The sequence below is a fragment of the Anas acuta genome, chromosome 1 (genome assembly GCF_963932015.1).
Source record: "Anas acuta chromosome 1, bAnaAcu1.1, whole genome shotgun sequence".
In the NCBI taxonomy this organism is placed as follows: Eukaryota; Metazoa; Chordata; class Aves; order Anseriformes; family Anatidae; genus Anas; species Anas acuta.
In genome coordinates, this window is record NC_088979.1 from 150,230,470 (window position 1) to 150,248,007 (window position 17,538).

The following is a 17,538-nucleotide window of genomic DNA, read 5'->3' on the forward strand; positions in this document are numbered from 1 at the left end:
GCAAATAACAAAAGGGAAGAGAGAAAGAAAAGGAGCAAGTAACCAGGCATTTAATATCACAGTATTTGGCAAAATAAGAAGCACTGGTAAAACAGCAACAACAACAAATCTACCTGCTTCTGTATGAAAAGTCCTGACTATACGGAAGAATTGTGGCTGCTCAGTTACGTGCATATATTCAACCCCAAAATACTGCTGATACAGAAATTTCAAATAAGCCAAATGTTAAAAAATAATAATAATAATTTCAAGAAGTTCTAACCCATTTAGGAACAATCTGAGTGGGCCAACGGGGAGCAGGTATGGCACCGTTTCAAGCTGACATTATCTGTTTCTAGCTGATTGTGTCTCAGAGGCATATGATTTCAAATGCTTGTGGATTAACATTCTAGCAGATAAAGCTGGAGACAGGGTAGGAGCTAGTGCGCCTGCTACACACTACTGAAATCACATTAGATAGCAAGCAGGATGAGTGGCTAGCTAAGCGCCTCTTCATAACGGAGGGAAAAAAAAAAAAAACAACACACGATCACCAAGAATTTCAAATGGAATGACACACGCAGGAGGCGTCACGGAGCTAATGCCAAAGAACACCCTTGAAATTTCTAAATTATAGAAAACAATTTCTTAGTTCAAGAAGTGTTACATTCAAAATGAGCAATTCCGCATTAGGTTTCATCTTGACAGAAAAGAGCAATCAATTGTAAAAATAGAAATTAGTGCTAGCTTAGGTAAAAATGATTGTGACAATCACGTTTTGATATATGGAAGGAGAATAAAGACCAAGCCAGTGCATCTACTTACATACTTGGCATTCGAGTGGGACCAGAGGTACATTGCCATGCTTTTTCCTGGACAAACAGATCACTTATTGAGGTTCCCAGTCACATCCCCACACTTGACCACTGCTACTTATTCTAACGAGTGATTAAAAAAAAAGAAAAGCTGAGACAAGGAAACAGAAAGGAAACTAGGAAGGGCAAGAAAAAAAAAACTAACAAGGGAGCCGTGAAGACAGGAGGAGGAATTCACAGCCAGAGCTGAAGGACAATAACAAGTTCGTCAAGGGTTCTCAGGAGCCGCAACCCCAGCGATCAGCTTGACCTGCCGCTATGGGAAAAAGGTAGAAACATCACCAATACTGAAGGAAGAGCGAAAGCATTCAATACGTTTTTCTGCTCTATATTTGGAAAAGAAGTCAGCTGTGGCGGCCCTGTGATAACAGGATGCTTTCCATTCCAGCAGTAACTACGGAAGATGTTCCAACAGCTTCCCAACAAACAGCGCCGTTGTCCTCTTATCTCGCTGGAGCTTACGGACAGGAGGAATGTAACCAGATAACAAGTGGGTTTCAACCAAACTACAGCTGTGAGCATATTCAGGTGTGGACACTTCAGAAGGCCTGCAGTCTGCGTCTCGTTGCTTGCTCTGCATTCCCAGCACTAACAAGCCCTAGCTCTGGTACTAACGCTGACCTTGCTGTAAGGCCAAAAGCACAAGCATGATGCAATGACATCCCCCAACCTTTGTGTTTGTTGGAAACTATATTGAGAAAGCCCTGCTGCAGTTAGCTGAGCCTGGCCAAAAGATTACTCCTGTGTCATCTCCTGAACACTACATCAGGGAAGCAGTGCTCCTGGTGAAGTCACCAATACAAATTTTCGCAGCATCTGAGTTTCCCTAGGAGCATCCAGTCGGGAACTCTTCCTCTAATGAGATCTCAAATAACATCCCAGTGCAGAGAAAAGCCAAAAATACACCAGCGTGGGGGCTGATAGTGGGAGTTTCACAGAACAAAGATGCAGGCTGAAGGCCTGTGCACCTGAACACATCTAAGAGAGCGTTCGGGTACATGAATGAAGAATCCTGATCATAAAAATATCTACTCCTGAAGTTTAATGTGTCTTCTGGCAACCTGTCCCATAAAACAGAACTGTAAAAGAGCTTTTAAAAACAGCCCGAACTCTAAGATAAGATGCAGTTCTTTTATGATCAATAAGTGCTACTGAGTGCATGTGTTCCTCTTCATCGTGCAGCTCTCCTTGGCTAAAAAGCGGGAGGGGAGGTGTTCTGAGGTGGGGACAGGCTGAGGAAGGAAATTTCCTTTCAAACCAAAGGAAAAGAGTTGTTTTCAGCCAAAAGCCAAACTGGGCATTCACGTTGTATGCAGAAGCTGAATCAGATTGAGGATGAAGACTCGCTCGCTGTCCCACCACGATAAAATCTTCAAGGGTTACCCACAAAGGTCTGACTAGAGATGGGAAGGGAGACGCGCTCTGCGATGCTCAAAGGCAGATTGCTCTGACTAAATGGCTTATTTAGTCTTATCTGACTCTGGCAGAACGTCCCGGCAAGAGAATATGGGAACCTGACTCCTGCTATTTGTGGGGTTTGGGCATGCCTCGTGTTTGGGTTTTTTGTTTGTTTGTTTTAAAGAAGATTAGAGATGGGGCTGGGAACTACCCGGGGAGAGGCACAGAAGGCTGCTCTGGGCACACTTGCAGTTCCTATGGAGATAAGAGGATCCTCTTTGAGGTTGTTTTCCTCCTTTGGGTGCTGCTGGAGACTACCCTTGTGACAGACTACTGCTCGTTTGAGAAGCTTCCCTCCACTCAGGATCCTGGCATTATCTCCGATTATCAGAATTGCCGAACCACAAGGTAGATTTCCTCTCAAAGTCCATAAGGACTCCAGGAAGCCTCTTCCTGCATTACCCTGTTTGTGAAAGGAAGTAACACAAATACAAAATGCATACAATAAATCACCCAGAAAAACACCACAGACCCTTTTAGATGTTTTGCCAAGCAAATAAACCCAACACTGGCATATTACAAGAAGGAAAAAAAGCCACTTTGTTACAGAGCAACTCACTTAATTACTGGAAAACTGGATTCCCTATTCCATCTCCAGCAGGTATGGTTTGGCTATGCTCAAAGAGGCTCCTGAAAAGAGATTACTTATTTAAAAGCAAACGATCAAGTGTTAGTTTATCTTACACACACACACACAAAAAAATAAATAAAAATATAAAAAAATATATAAGCAGAAAGCCTGAAGCAGTAAAACACCTTGACATGCAAACAAAACCAATGATTCTCAGCGACTGTCCTGCTGCAGACTTCACATAGTAATTAAATTTAAGTCATTAAACAAACTTCAGAAGGTCTTAATTCACAGGCAAGTAATTCACAGGCAGAGAAAAAGGCAATGGGTACCAAGAAAAGCGTTCTAGTCTTTGTTTGGGATTTTCCTCTTCTCACAAGTATGTTCAAGAGCCCTATTCTGGAAGGCACTGTCAATCCTTCACGAGAAGCCCTATGAGCTCAGTAACTATAAAAAGTATTTCGCTAAGGATGTGTTCCCACATAAAAATATGCTTTTAAATTAAAACAAAGAACACCCACATCAACAAAACTAAGCCACAAAGCCAGAGAATTCAAAGTTAAACGTTCAAGACCATGCAAAACTCTGGGATGTAAGAAAGCTGTGGTATACTGGTTTGGACATTCATCTGCAGAAACGAAGTCGTGATGCAATTGCTCCCAGGATACAGCAAACATGAGTTTGGGCAGCCACTTGGGAATTTCCATGAATTACACCTGTCGGTCTTACCATGGAGGAGCAGGATCCAAATTTGCAATCCTCCAACTTCTGAAGAAAAACTAGCAAGCTTAAGGTCTGCATCTCTAAAGCCAAGGGTGACAGCTGTATTTTCAAGCCCCATATCTTTACCCTTCTCTCATAGCTGGATATAGTCTGAGGTTCCTATTCAATTGGCATACAGCAAATATATTCAGGCAATCTTAAGAGGGAATCAAAATAAGCTCCAACACTTACTTAATCTTAAGTTTAGTCAAGTAAACCTTAACCCTAATGTTTAATATCTTCACTAGTAATGTCCAGAAAACAAAGATCCACAACCCTTCAGTTTCTCCAGCCAGTATGAGGTAGCACAAAGTATTAAGCATTATCAAACTCTGAAAAAGTCCTTTTTTAGTGTCAAAGCGTGAGTACAACATCCCATTGAACTGATAAAGAGCAGAAAGATTCTTTGTGCCCCAGACTTCTGTGTCAGCGCCAAGTAGGATACCTCTTGGTTGTGGGTTTTGAAGAGGAAGCCATAATTAAAAGCCTGAACTCAGCTCCTACCTCAACGCATTTCACAGCGGTAGTTACACCAGAGGATGAGCTGATGGCATCCAAGTGTTATCCTATTCAAAGGATAAGGCTCCAAGTAACAAGAAAAACTGCTTCAAGTATCTCATCAATGGAGCTGCAGCATTGTTACGCCATTTTTTGCCTCTGTGCTTACCGTGTCAAGTGGCTGCACCACGTGAGCGATCCATCAGCACTGCAACAATCCGGCAAATTGAGAAACAATACAAAGGTGAGAGCATTGCAACAGTGGGAGAAGGAGAAGACGGGGCACAGCTCCCTTCCCTAGACCACACAGGGGCTTATTAATATGCTGAAACTTTGGTTTAGGCTTGCTGCTGATAATGGGAAATGCAAACCAAGGACAAAACCCTGCAGTTCCTCGCAGAAAGGGACTCCTTTGGGCTTGTTTGTGCAAAGGAAGGTTAACAATATTAGCGAGTTATTCAGGAAGTAATGGATACTCTCTTGCCCTGAGCAAATTCCTTTTCAATAACAGTAGTAATTTCCTAGACAATGCAGCTATATCAAGGTATAATGGCTACTATATTTATCTACATAGGCCCTGTACTGCTGGGATCTAATTTACTACAGCTTAGAAAGCAGTTTACAAATCCTAGGATAGTAAAATTGCTAGAGACCTGAAGAATGAAATTCTCTCTTGTATCACTTGGGTTGAAGACAAGATTTTAACATCCTATTTTTTTTTTCCTGAAGAGTATAAAATGCATTCTCTCCAACTCAGAAAAACTGGAAGACTAATAAACCCCGCAAGGAGACTGCGAATACACCTATGAGAGTGAAGGAATCAGCTTAACAAATTAGACATCGTGCATTTTTTTTTAATCTTGTCATCACAGGAGCTTTATTTCTTCTTTTATACAAAGAACATTATTCCAGTTGACACCGTGAGAAGAAAAATAATCCTTAACATTACATAGGAGCCTTATGCACCTAATGAAGATAAAATATTTTAAATTTATGATGTTTTTGTTAGCTGAGTGCCTGAAGTACGGTCTCGGTACGAGAAATGGCACAGGCATATCATCAGCAAAGAGGAGAGGAATGGCTCCAGCTAATGAAGAGGTAACACTGATAAACACTGAAAGGCATCTCCTGAGAAACAACAAAACTGAATTGCTGAAAGACTTTGGTGGAACACAGCATCAGCGAGATAAATAAGGGTGGGTGGAAAGAGACCAAACACACGTGTCAGGGGACTGCAGCTACTTCCATTACATAACGGCAGTACGGAAATCCAGGCGAAATCGCCATTAACAGGACTAAAAGCAAAATATTTCAGCGGGAGTATTGGCAGTTGTCAAACCACATACAGGAACGGCAGGCTGTTCAAATGTAAAAGGCATTAATAAGGCATAAGACAAAAGGCTTAAATAGATATAAAACACAGAGGAAGATTTCTAGAGGACAGAAATGCTACTGGGGAAAAAAAATGTTATAGAATAGAATATCCCAAACTTCAATTCAGAATGATCAGCAAAGGTCAGCTGTCAGAAAAGCAATTCTGCTTCTGATCTCATCCTGAGCAAAGCAGTCCTTAACAATACCTCTGCCACCACCACCGAGCCGGATTATTCTAATGGCTGCAGAAAGCAGCTCCCGCCATCCGCCTGGCTCCTCGCTGCACGATGAGCATAAGAAGATTTAGAAATCTGAGTGTGTATGTGTAAAGGCTAACTACGTTACTTGGTTCCTGATAAGATTTTTTTTTTAATAAGTCTTTTTAGTGTATAGATTTTATATGGAAGACTTCCAAAAAGACACTTGGCTAGGCATCTAGCTGGATCTTTTAAGAGGACATTGTGCCATTCGGCAGATTTCACAGACCCTGGGTGCTTGAAACACCCAGAACTGGTAACACAGGATATTCCATGGGATATTCAAATACACAGTTGACACAAGTGCCAAGAAAATGTACTTGCATCAGGAGGCGGTTGGCTCTCGTACGAGCAGACTGATCTGGTCTTCAGCATCACTGCAGTCTGTGGGGGTACAAACATACCGGGACTCTCAAACACTTCCAGCTGAGCTCATATTAAGGTTGTTCCACCTTCCCCTTTTCCCCACCCCCTACCATTAAAAAAAAAAGTACCGTAAATTCCATTCTGCTGCCTTTTCTGTTGAAATCCTGGCAAAATTAGACTCTACCATTGCAGATTGATTACAACTTCCCTACTCTTCTAATCCCTTTTTAAGGCAGACAAAATTGCAAGAGTAGCAGCTCCCTCACGTTCAGTCCAGATGAGATGAATGGTGTGAAGTGACTATGACCAGTCAACGCATGGAATCGTTGTGCCAAAGGTCCTACACAATAGATCCTCAACTTATCTTAATCCAAATTTAAGCTTTGAAGTGTAGACATAGCCTCTGACAACTCCTGTACCGTCCACAGAAACCATTTGCTTTGTTATCAAAGCCACCAGCAACAAGAGAATACCAAATTGCTCTCTGCTCCCAAATTCCCAGAGAGCAACAGTGACCAGAACAATCTTTTTTTCATCCTTGTGTGACCTGAAGAATGCATGTTTCCTCTCAGATAAAGGCCTCGCTATGGTTATCTAATGCTAATGTCACTACAAACTGGATTAGAGACGCCCAGAAACCTCGAAATATCTACATGGATAGTCAGCTGTATCCTAATTCTACGTCTGAAGGAAATCAAATGCTCCAAATTGTGCCTAATGCAGTTAACTTTGCCCTTTAGGTAGGATAGACCAGTAAGAACATATTACACAGTGATTAGATTAATTCTTGAGTGAAATTCAGAGGGCTGGCTCTATCTGTCTATTGTGCCAGTATATTTCAAATTATTTCAGAGACTACCAGCACTCTTCCCCTGCTCTGCTCTGCAGCAACAGCTGCTGAAGAAACACAGCAGTTCTCTGTCTGGGGCGAAGTTGGCAGCAACTGGGGACAACGCTGCTGTCAGAGTTCAGCTCCCAGTTCTGAAATGCCATTCTACTGGAAATACCAGAGAGCCTAAATCCGGCTCCATATACCGCGGGACGTAAAATATCTCTATCTCAGCTTTCAGCAGAAAGCTCCGGAGGCTCATGACATTTACTCCTTTGGCCCCGTCAGTCTTTCTGCAGACCCTGCAGAGGATTGGAGCTGGTTGCCATAAATGGTTGGAAAACAACGTGTTCTCCGAGCACTTGAAATTGAGGAGCACTGTTTTAGCTTAGGGAAACAGTGGCGAGGAGCCAGGGTGACAGGTGCCCCAGAAATGGAGATGATGATGAAGCTGTTGCCAACATGAGCCGCTGCCGTCCTGTTGACCTGTGAGAAAGGGCAGCCCGTGCTCCCCAGGTGTATCGGGGAAATGACGGACCAGAAAAGGACAGGATGCGTTTGCTGGCAGTAATTCAAGCCTCTCCTCATTAAAACCCGGCCGTGAAGGAATTTAATGGGTCTCATCAGGAACAATGCTACCAGTAAAACTTTATTAGGCATCGCGGCAAGCGCAGCTCGGGGCTGCCGTGACACGGCAGAGCGGCTCGTCGCAGCCCGCAGGCAGCAGAAGAGTTAAAAACGCAGATTCCTGCTAAAACTGCCAAGAGCTACAAACCTTCTCCTGTGTGGGCGGCAGCAGCAACTAAATCCACTCCCCAACAATTGGCTGGCCTGCGGAAAGAGAGGCGGGGAAGAGACAGGTCATGGGGGAGCCCCCCCCCCCCACCACCACCACCCCCAAGTAAATAGCTGCACAGCATCTGCTCAGGTTTTCGGCTGAAATCTGTCAGTCGGGTCCCTTCGTTTCCCCACCAGCCTCTGCAGACAGCAGCCTCTGACCTTTATCAGGAAGAGCACCCTTGTCCTCTAATCACAGACTTCCTGGAAAACGCAATCTAGCCGGCAATTAATACAACATGAAAAAGAAAAGAAAAAAAAAAAAAAAGAAAAGGCTCCGTATCATGGTATTAGCACTGCAACGTTTTTAAATACACCCCCCCACCACCACCAAAATGGCAGAAGAATTCAAGCATGTTCTCACAAGCCGTCTCACTCCCACTAGCATTACCTAACAGGACTCGTTCAAAACATTCTCCCTCACCTTTCCCCCCGCCGCCAAGCCTGCCCTTCCCGCAAAGCCTTCTCGTGCAGATGTCGCCTGCAGCAGCGCAGCTCCTCGCTGTGCAAGCTCCAACACAGGTGTGCAGAGCGTGACCTGGGCAGAATTACATGTGCCATTTTCCACTGGGAAATCTACGAGACTTATTAAGCCAGGACAGTGCCGATTAATCTACTAATGGAATGAATCAGAAGTGTGTTCCTGGCCCTTCTCCTTTCACATCCCAAAGCCTCCGGGGAGCTGAAACCATCTGGCAAATGCCTGCTCCGAGCGACGTTACGCTGGAAACACCTCTCCCTTCACATCGAGGAAGAACGAAACCATCTTCCCTCCAAGCAGCTATTCCGGGGAGTATCTGCTTAGCTCGCTGAGGAAGCCTGCAGCATCCTTCAGCAGCAAAGGCAGAGCTGCTCACTCACCGTGCAGGAGAAGCGGGCAGAAGAGCGAGCGATCCCATTCATTGACTCGGGGTCCCGCTGAAGCACGAGCCGGGCAGCGAAGCAGTTAACGCAGAGGCTGCCCTCCCACAGACACTTCCCGACAGCAGGGAGGCTCCTGCCCAAATCTCTCGGTCCTCTTTCGGTGCAGCGGGAGCTGCAGGTAGGCTAGCGAGAAGGTGTTTATGTAAAGAAAACAGGAAAGCTCTAAGCACCGGAGAAGGAGAGCTGGCCAGGGAACTTAAAGAGAAATGAAGATAGCAAACAGCTCCGAGGTTCATACGCGATGCGTGTTATTACAGAGAGGCAGAGGGAAGGACTGACTCAGAGATGCTGAACATCCTGCACCCTTTGAGTAATAGGCGAGATGAGGAAGAAACACAGCTATGAGACAGCTGTCACAGAGAACGGACCTCTGGCACTCGTAAGATCATACAGCAGCACAGAAGACTCCTTATTTTACAATTTAGACCCCCACACAAAAAAAAAAGAGAAAGGTCCAAGATAACAGCAGTCACACAGCTGTGGAATTCTGCATGTGGTAACAACTGCTGTGTGTTTTTTTTTTTACTGTCACAGAATAATATGAGTACAGGGCAGGGGAGACGAGAGGTCCTCCGTGCTCAGAGGCAATGCAGAGCATGTTTAGACAAGCATCCATCAGGAATTGCCTAACTTGTTATTACAGACTCCAAGAAGCAGCAACTCTGGTCCCCTAAAATTACCCTGCCTCAGTGCTTCACTACACTGAAACAGAAAATGTTTCACCCCGTAATACACAATTTAGGTCTTCTTTGATGCAAACTATGCTGTTTTTAATGGACACAGTAAATAATCATCCCCCATCCTCCACACTTCCCTGTTCTTTCTTCTTTTTATTTTTTTCCTGCTTTTAAAGAAATATTTTCCTCATATATCATGCAATTGAAGCCTCCTTTTTTTTTTTTTTTTTTTTTTTTTGTTTCCCTGGACTTTTTCCAAACCCTGCCTGCATCTTTCCTGAAGCACCTATAACCAGGTACAGTGCTCCACTCACCGTGCTGAGCTCTGAAGAATAATTACCTTCCCTCGTTACTTGACACACCTGGAAACCCATTCCAAATTCTTGAGACCACAAAAACCAGCGCCGCGTACTCAGTTTGTTATCTCCTGTTACCCCAGATGTTTCCTTCAGTACTACTGCTTAGCCAGCTACTCTCCATTTCACATTGGGAATTCAGCTCCCTTCATTATTACAGCTTGGTTTTGTTGAATTTCAAACCATTTCCTCAATTTACTGGGATCTTTTTGACACCTACCACTGCCTTCCAAAGGCTGCCAGTGCACACACACACATATATATTCACTCACTGAATTAGCCTGATGTTCGATGAGAAGCACAGAAGGGCACAGCAGCCAGGACAGACCACGTTAAGACTCCAGATACCACACACACAGAGCAAAGCATGACATAATTACTCCAGACATAGTTTTCCAATGAGGTGCTCAGGCGCTTCTTCATTTCACCTTTCATTTGCCTAGTTTATGTAAAGGTCAGGCCGGACTAGATCCGAAGCCAGTAGCTTTCTCCATCTGCCAGGCCTGCTGCCATGTCAAAGGAGAAAATTAAATTCATCTGACATGATTGGTCCTTAAAAATTAGCAATCTCTGTCTGCTGTTGCCTTAATTTCCTTTGGTAAAGCATCTTGACTGTAAGCATCCGATCTTTTTCAACATCTTCCTCGGTCCTGTAACTACACTGACTGGTTTTATTCCTTGAGCTCTCTACAATCCCTTTAAAAAAATAAAAGACAGAAAAAAGGATGGAGAAATAATGTTTATGTATTTATTCACACACGTACATCCTTCATTTCCCTGAAGGCTCTGAGACTGAGCAGCTTGCCCTGAGAGGCTGTGGACTCTCTCCTTGCTTGGTGACCTCCAAAAGCCACCTGGACGTGGTCCTGGGCAGCCTGCTCCGGGTGGCCCTGCTGTGGCAGGCCTTGGAGCAGGGGGCCACCACGTCGCTTCCCACCTCAGCCATCCCGTGGTTCTGTCAGATTTCCTGCTCTGCAGAACACAGACAGCCCCCAGGGAACCTGGAGAGGCCAAAACCAAGCTGGACACAGGGCACCGAATCGTCCTCCCCTGCTCTCCCCGAAGCACGAGGTGCTCCTGCTTCACGGCAAGGGTCGAAAACCAGGAGATAACCCCAAAGGCACGCTCTGGAAAACGAGCGGAGGCAGGAGAAAGGCGCTGGCTGAGCGCTGGGTGCCCTCTTCTGGCAGCCCACAGCCCGAGCCGCAGGGCCAGCCCCAACCCGGGCACCCCAAGGCCCTGGGCCCAGCCGGGCTGCCCAGGTATTGGGGCACCCTCCCTGCTCCTCCAGGGCCCTCCACAGAGCCCCAAATCCCATCGCTCACCGCCACACCATGCTGCACTGGGATGCTTCAGGAACCCGGCCGGTCCTTCCTCAGCACATACACCTGCCTGGGGGGACCTGGGAGTCGCTTTTGCAAAAGCAGTGCAGCCTTTCAGGAAGAAAAAGGTGTTAAATGCACACGAACTACTCACATTTTCTTTCTGCTCTCTGTTGTGATTTTTCTTCCCCCCAGTTAGGAAGAAAATCCTAACCCATAGGTGTCAGTGCAGCTGTGGATGCGCTAGGAACTGAGGCCTTGAGCCCGCAGGTTGTTCCTCTCCCACCCCGACAGCTCCCAAAACAGCTCAGTTTTAAGTTAGCTGTGCACAGAAGGACTTTTTTTTTCCCCTCCCTCATAAAATATACCTAAAGTGCAGGACTCGTCGCCACAGGATGTTGTGGATGCCAAAGACTTAGACAGCCTCAGCAAGCATTTAAACGAGTTCAATAAAGAAAAATCTATCACAGGTGACCTTAAAAATAATAATAATAAAAAAAAAGAATCTATGGCCAGGAAATCCCAAAGCCACCAGACTGCTTAAAGAGTACCTAGCAGGGGAAGTATCGCCGAATCTTGGCGCTGCTCCCTGTGCTTTAAGTACCTGCCATTAGACACTGTCAAAGACACGATGCTGGAGCACAGAGACCTTCTGCCCGGCCCAGAATAGCCACGTTTATGCTCTTCAGTGTGATCTAATACCCACAAACAAGCTGTTTTCTCTACACCATTGGGTTTTACCCTGCACTCCTCCAACCGATCATTTTATTGACTGCTTCTAATACACGCGCCATCGTCTCCAGCACCCCCAAAACCATTCGGAAGGGGAAATTTGATTTCCCAAAATGCTGCCCCTCTAGCCCAAATACCTCAAGGGGTTGGAGTCTCCAAGGCTCTTGCATTGCATTGGGTAAGACTTAACGGTCAGAAAGTACATCAGAGAACAAAAAAGTGGTCTCCTGGTCCTCTCCCAAGAAGGATGACTCACAGCTCCTCTCTTTAACCCCGAGAAGAGATGAGAAATCACTTGAATCGGACAACTCAAACATGAAAGGAATTTATATTACATCATCCAGCCCATTTCCTGCCAACGCCTTGCAGCCCCAGAACTTGGCCGGACTATTCATCAGCAAGGTAATCGTTACTTCCCTTGAGAGACTGCTTATAGGGCTGCGGGATCTTATTGTCAGGAAGTCTTCCCATGTATTCCAATTAGATGCACTCTTCTCCTTCATTTCATCTTCTCATATAACTTTTCTCCTTTTTTTTGTCGTCGTTTTTTTGTTTTGCTATTGAGTAACAGTGAGGCACGCGTTGATATGGAGCTTGCTGAAGGAGTTTGTGAAAGATATTCAGTGTTCTCCAAGAAGAGGATTCCCTGCCTTGTATTCAGAGGCTAGGAAAGCAGCAGACACGAGGGAATAGGGAAATAAACACATTTAGATCCATTTACAGGACTTGCCAACTGCACAACAGTATGCTTCATGTGCTACTTAACCCTTTGGATGGGTCTTGATAGCAGATCAAGAGGAGAGGAGAGATCTAGGGAATGTGGCCATCACGCCTCAGTTCAGAATATAATTTTAGAAAGCAGTTTTGCAACAAGCTCAGTGCTTGGCGGTGTACGCGCTACAGCTTTTTCTAATCCCAACTCCTGCATCTTTCCTGCAGTTTCTTATAGGGATATCGTTGGGGCTTCAGAAAATAAGGAGTCACCAGACAAGTGTTTTCCCAAGATGGTTCTGAATTTGGAGGAGAAAGGTTACTGGAGTGGTCTTGGAGCTCATCCTTTTACATTGCTTTTCACTAAATTCTTCCCATCATCATCATTTTCCCCTCTGAACACTGCGAGTTAGAGTTGGATGCCATCCTGTAAAAGATGTCCCAGCAAGTCCTCCCCTGCTGCAGTGGTAACCGTATTTCTGTAACGCACCTTAAACTGTCCCCACCCTGCTTACTGCCTAGGTGCTAAGCTGTAACCCCATGCAGTCACCCCACTACACACCACCAGACCCCTCCGTGTGCAACTGCTTCACAGACACGTCCCATCTCTTGATTATCTTAGAGCTTTTTGCTCAGACTGCATTCTCCAAAACGAAGCTTGTTATCTTTTATGGGACATCGCAGCCAGTAACAGAACATCCCATCGGTCCTGTCTAGTACAGAGAGGAAATATTTTACTGCCTGCCTGAAGGGAGGTTGTGGAAGCCAGGAAGCAGCAGATTTGGCAGTCTTACCCCCTAATTCACCCAATCTTAGACATAAGGAAGATGTTTAGAGCAGTCCCCCCTCATTAGCTTGGGTCCATCCCAAGCCTTGCATCGCTTACTTTCAGGCAAAGAAATACTCCCCTAAAGTACCATGAATACCAAACCTTCTCCATTTTACACAGAGGACCTCAGATACTTCCTGATCTTTGTCCTGGCCCTTCGCTCAAAGAGAACAGTTTTGAACTTTTATTCAAGGCCTTTCTCCCTCTCTCTGTCACTCAGTTTAAGGATTTGCATTAAATATACTTCATTCAAACCAGAAGTGTAAATAAGGTGGCAAACAAACCAAAAACCCACAAACATAAACCCTCCCTTCCAGCTCCCTAATAACACCACTTCTGCTGCCACAATCTTACTCATTTACCCAGCAAGTTAGCATACTCACTAGAGGGTGTATTTCCCTGGTCAGTTACAAGAAGGGAAACAAATTAAAAACCCAAATGCTTTTCAGGAATACTACTTAAAGGTTTAAACTCTTGAGACATGAAGCCTTTGTAACTGGAGAGATTTTGGCTGGTGCAACCATGGTACAAGTAAGAACAGAGAAGTAACCAAGATATTTTCTTCCTGAAGGTCACTACTTTATGGCGAGAGCAGCTTGGTATGGTAACACTGCACTAAACCAAGAGGTTTTTGTGGATACCCTAATCCATGCTGAACTTCCAAGCTGCTAACCAAGTTGAGGCAACATCCCCGAATTCACATTTCATCCATGTGATGGAGAGGAGGGAGACGGACAAAGGAGACCCGGACCACCCTGGGCTTCCTCTCCCAGCTCCCTGCACAAGGAAAATAAACAGAAAGAAAGCAAGCAAGAGGGGAGGCTTCCTGTTCTCACAGCCTGCAAGCACAACTCGCCCAGAGCAGCCCCACAGCCACGGGGAGGGAGCGCGCACAGCTTGCCCGCGATGCTCCAGCAGATAGCCCCAAGCAGCGAGCGAGCAGCAGCCCAGGGGATCAGGCTGACAATTGGAGAGGATTTAACAGCATCTCACCTCAAGCCTGAACTCAAACTGAGGGGCTCGTGATAAAGCTGTTCCCAGCAGTTGCCATGGGCACTCAGGCTACCCTGGGCTGCAGGCTCATCTACAGAGATGAGAACAACAGGTCAGGCCCGGTGAGCGCTCGGGTGGCAAACCAGCCACCCAAATTACACTGAAGGAGGTGTCATTTGTGACAGGTAATGCCATTTCCACCACATTAGTACCGAGCCAATGGCCCAGTTTAATTTAAGAATGGCACTCGCGGAAGCATAAGCTTTAAAAAGAGGCTTCAAACCAGCATCCTAACCTGTTATGATAGCTGAGGATCACTCTCCATAACAGGAGAGGTGTAACAGCTCTAACATCCTGACCCAGTTCTGGCGTGTGCAATTACCTCCTGCTTGCATAAACTCTCTCCTCTCCTCTCGTCCCTTCAGTGGGAGCCGAACAAGGTGTTCTTGCTCATTTCGTTTCCTGTTAGAGAATGTTATTTATTTTGTGCAGCTGCCAAACGCTGCCACAGAAGTGCCAGCATTCAGCAGCAATTCACATGAATTTTAGATACCACTTCTAATACACATGAAAAGCACTAGAGCAATGCGACACAGACCTTGGCTATATATAAAACAAGCTGGCATGGTTAGCACGGAATAACTTTCCAGAGCCAGAGTATTTATTCTCGACGAGTTTGTATATAAAAGTTGTGTCAGAAGAGCTGTACTGGCCATTTTCCACACAGAGACAAACTCCTAGGATCTCAGAGCTGTTTGTCACGGCTCGGGAAATGAAGCAAAGAAGTCTTGGTTCAGTGCATTTCAGGCAGGCGCTCATGTTACAAAAAAAGAAACACCATTTTGCTAGCAGGCCCGACGGAGGGATCAAGCCTCCAGAGAATAAGCTCTCCTCACCAAAAGCCTCAGTTCTCATCTCGGTTAACAGCCTTCCCGTATCCTCCCTTTGTGGAGGGCTTCATTTGTGCCGTCAGCCTAGCACTGCAGAAAGGCAGGGGCATCCTGCTGTGCCTGCATGGGCTTTATGGATCCGCAGAGCAAACCTCGAGTCCTTGAGAACAGCCCCAGAGAGCTCTGCAGCTCCCTACACAGCTGCACCAGCCCCAGTAGTGCCGCGCTAAAAGCAGCAGAAAAAACTCTGGTTTTAGGCAAATGGTTACAACACTGATTTAGCACCCGTGCTCCTCGAGCCCTGCCACCACAGAAAGCCCAGCAGGACAGCACTCTGGCAGCACGGGCAAGGAACAGGGGGGCTGTGCCGTGCGTTATCATAAAGCAATCACACAACCAAATGAAGAGAAATACAGCCTCGACATGAGCTCATCTCCCTTGCCTCAGTGCTGCTGCCCAGAACACTTAAATATTTGGGAGAGGACACGAGATAAACTTTGGATTGTAGATCTAAGCGCTCCCCAACGGCCAACGCAAGGACTCATACCAATCCCATATCCCCGCTGGCAGGAAGAAAACTGCAATAATCTGGAACATCTGGGTACACTTTAACCACTAGAGGGTGTAAAAACAGCACAGTGAAAGGTTTGCAGCCAGCAATTAGTGGCAAAGAGAGCTGGAAGGAGCGAGAAGGACTTGCAAATAAATGAAGGAGTAGGATGCTAAGTAAGGTGAAAGGCAGGGTGGGTTATATCCTGAGAACTTCTAGTGGGACTGCTGTGGTCAAACGATGAGGTGCCTGAAAATAAACCTCTGCTCTGCTACTTCTGCTAAGGAAAACATTGTGGTAAAAAGCACAGTACAGGGATTTGCAATAAATAAGTGCAATGGCAAAGAGCAAGATACGCAGATTTACACTCTCCAACTCAAATCCATCTCCTAATCTGATGAAAAGGAGAAATCTGACACAATTGCTCCTGCATCTCGTAATTAACTTCGTTACAGGGTCAGGATTACTGCACACAATCCCACACCACTTCCTTCCTCCCTCCCCAGTGCGGAAAAGCAGGTGATGCATCAGGCAGTGCTCTCTCCCTCACACCAGCCCATCTGCAGCAACAGAGGGCTCTTTTCTACTGCTATCATGTTAGAGGCTCCCAATCAGATTAGCTAAAAGCCTTGAAACCTCATTAGTGAAAACCAGACCTGAATTTAATCCGTTTCAGGGCCAAAAGCAAGAAGGAAGGAAAAAACCTCTACCACAGATCAAGATGTCACCAAGAAGAGATTTGATTCTTTATTTCAAATAGCTCTTTGCTAAAATGAAAACACCCAAGTGTTGCTGCTGCTGTTTGCCCACTGGGACATCTCTGTGAAGCTACGGTCCACCTGACATACATCGGGACACCAGCTAATGTCCATCCCTTCCTGCTCACCCATCCAGAGCCCCCCGGGGCTGCCCAGTCCATAGCACAGCTTCCCGAGCCCGTCGCCGCTGCTCTGGTGACCCATCAGCAACAGCAGCTCTGGACTTTCACATCAGAAGAGTTATTAAGGGATGAAAAAGAGGAAACTTGTGAAGCAGGACATCAGAATGAAACACCGAGACAACCCCAAACCAGCCCAAAATGGGAACAGTGAAACACAAAATACGGTGCAGACGGTGCTACCAGAATGGAAAAGCTGAAAGCAGACAGGAATGTCTTTAAGGATCCAGGCTCTCAAAAGTTGTGTTTTTTACTTAGCCAGGATATAGTAGGATCCCAACTCCCATAGCACATAGCACATATTATCTATTTCTGCTGGTTAACAGTTTGGTATATCCCAATACACATTCTGAGCAACTCCCCCCTATACAGAAATTCATACACACATTGCAAGCACCAGAGGCTTAAGCTCTTCAGCTGCTGATGCTGCAGTATGCTGCCCCACCTTCATAAAAACAGGCCTCACCAAGACGGAATGAAAATCCCTTTCTTCAGACAGGAGTACCTGAGAGTATTAGAGAATTTGATTTTAGCTTTGCTATTTGTTCATTACTGAAACGTGACGCATTATTGATTTTCTGTGCATATTAATCTCGTCTTACACTGGCTCATACTCGGCTTCGCAGGAGCAGTGCATAAAACTGGAGAAAAAAATACCTCCATTCCAAGAAGGGAGATCTAATGTGTGACAGTTGTATCTCGTAATCCATTAAATTTCATTTGTTCCAAAGCATCTCCTCCTTCCTTTGCACAAATCCATCAACTGGGATTTCTTTGTCTTCTGTTAGGACGCGAGAGAATGCTTACAGAT

The 17,538-nt window shown here is 45.6% G+C and overlaps 1 protein-coding gene across 26 annotated transcripts in view; it reads right to left on the reverse strand.

Annotated features, from left to right (window-relative positions):
- The window catches only part of RBFOX2 (RNA binding fox-1 homolog 2), a 157,110-nt gene that overhangs the window by 108,636 nt on the left and 30,936 nt on the right, over positions 1-17,538 (reverse strand). The window contains exon 1 of one of the 26 annotated variants that reach the window (XM_068665207.1): positions 8,668-9,063. The exons of 24 other annotated variants lie outside the window; for them this stretch is intronic. In XM_068665207.1, the coding sequence (XP_068521308.1) occupies positions 8,668-8,709 (42 nt within the window). In that variant the 5' untranslated portion in view covers positions 8,710-9,063. Of the gene's footprint in view, positions 1-804; positions 853-8,667; positions 9,064-17,538 lie in introns of those variants that run through there. One more of the 26 variants, XM_068665214.1, reaches the window with a different exon arrangement.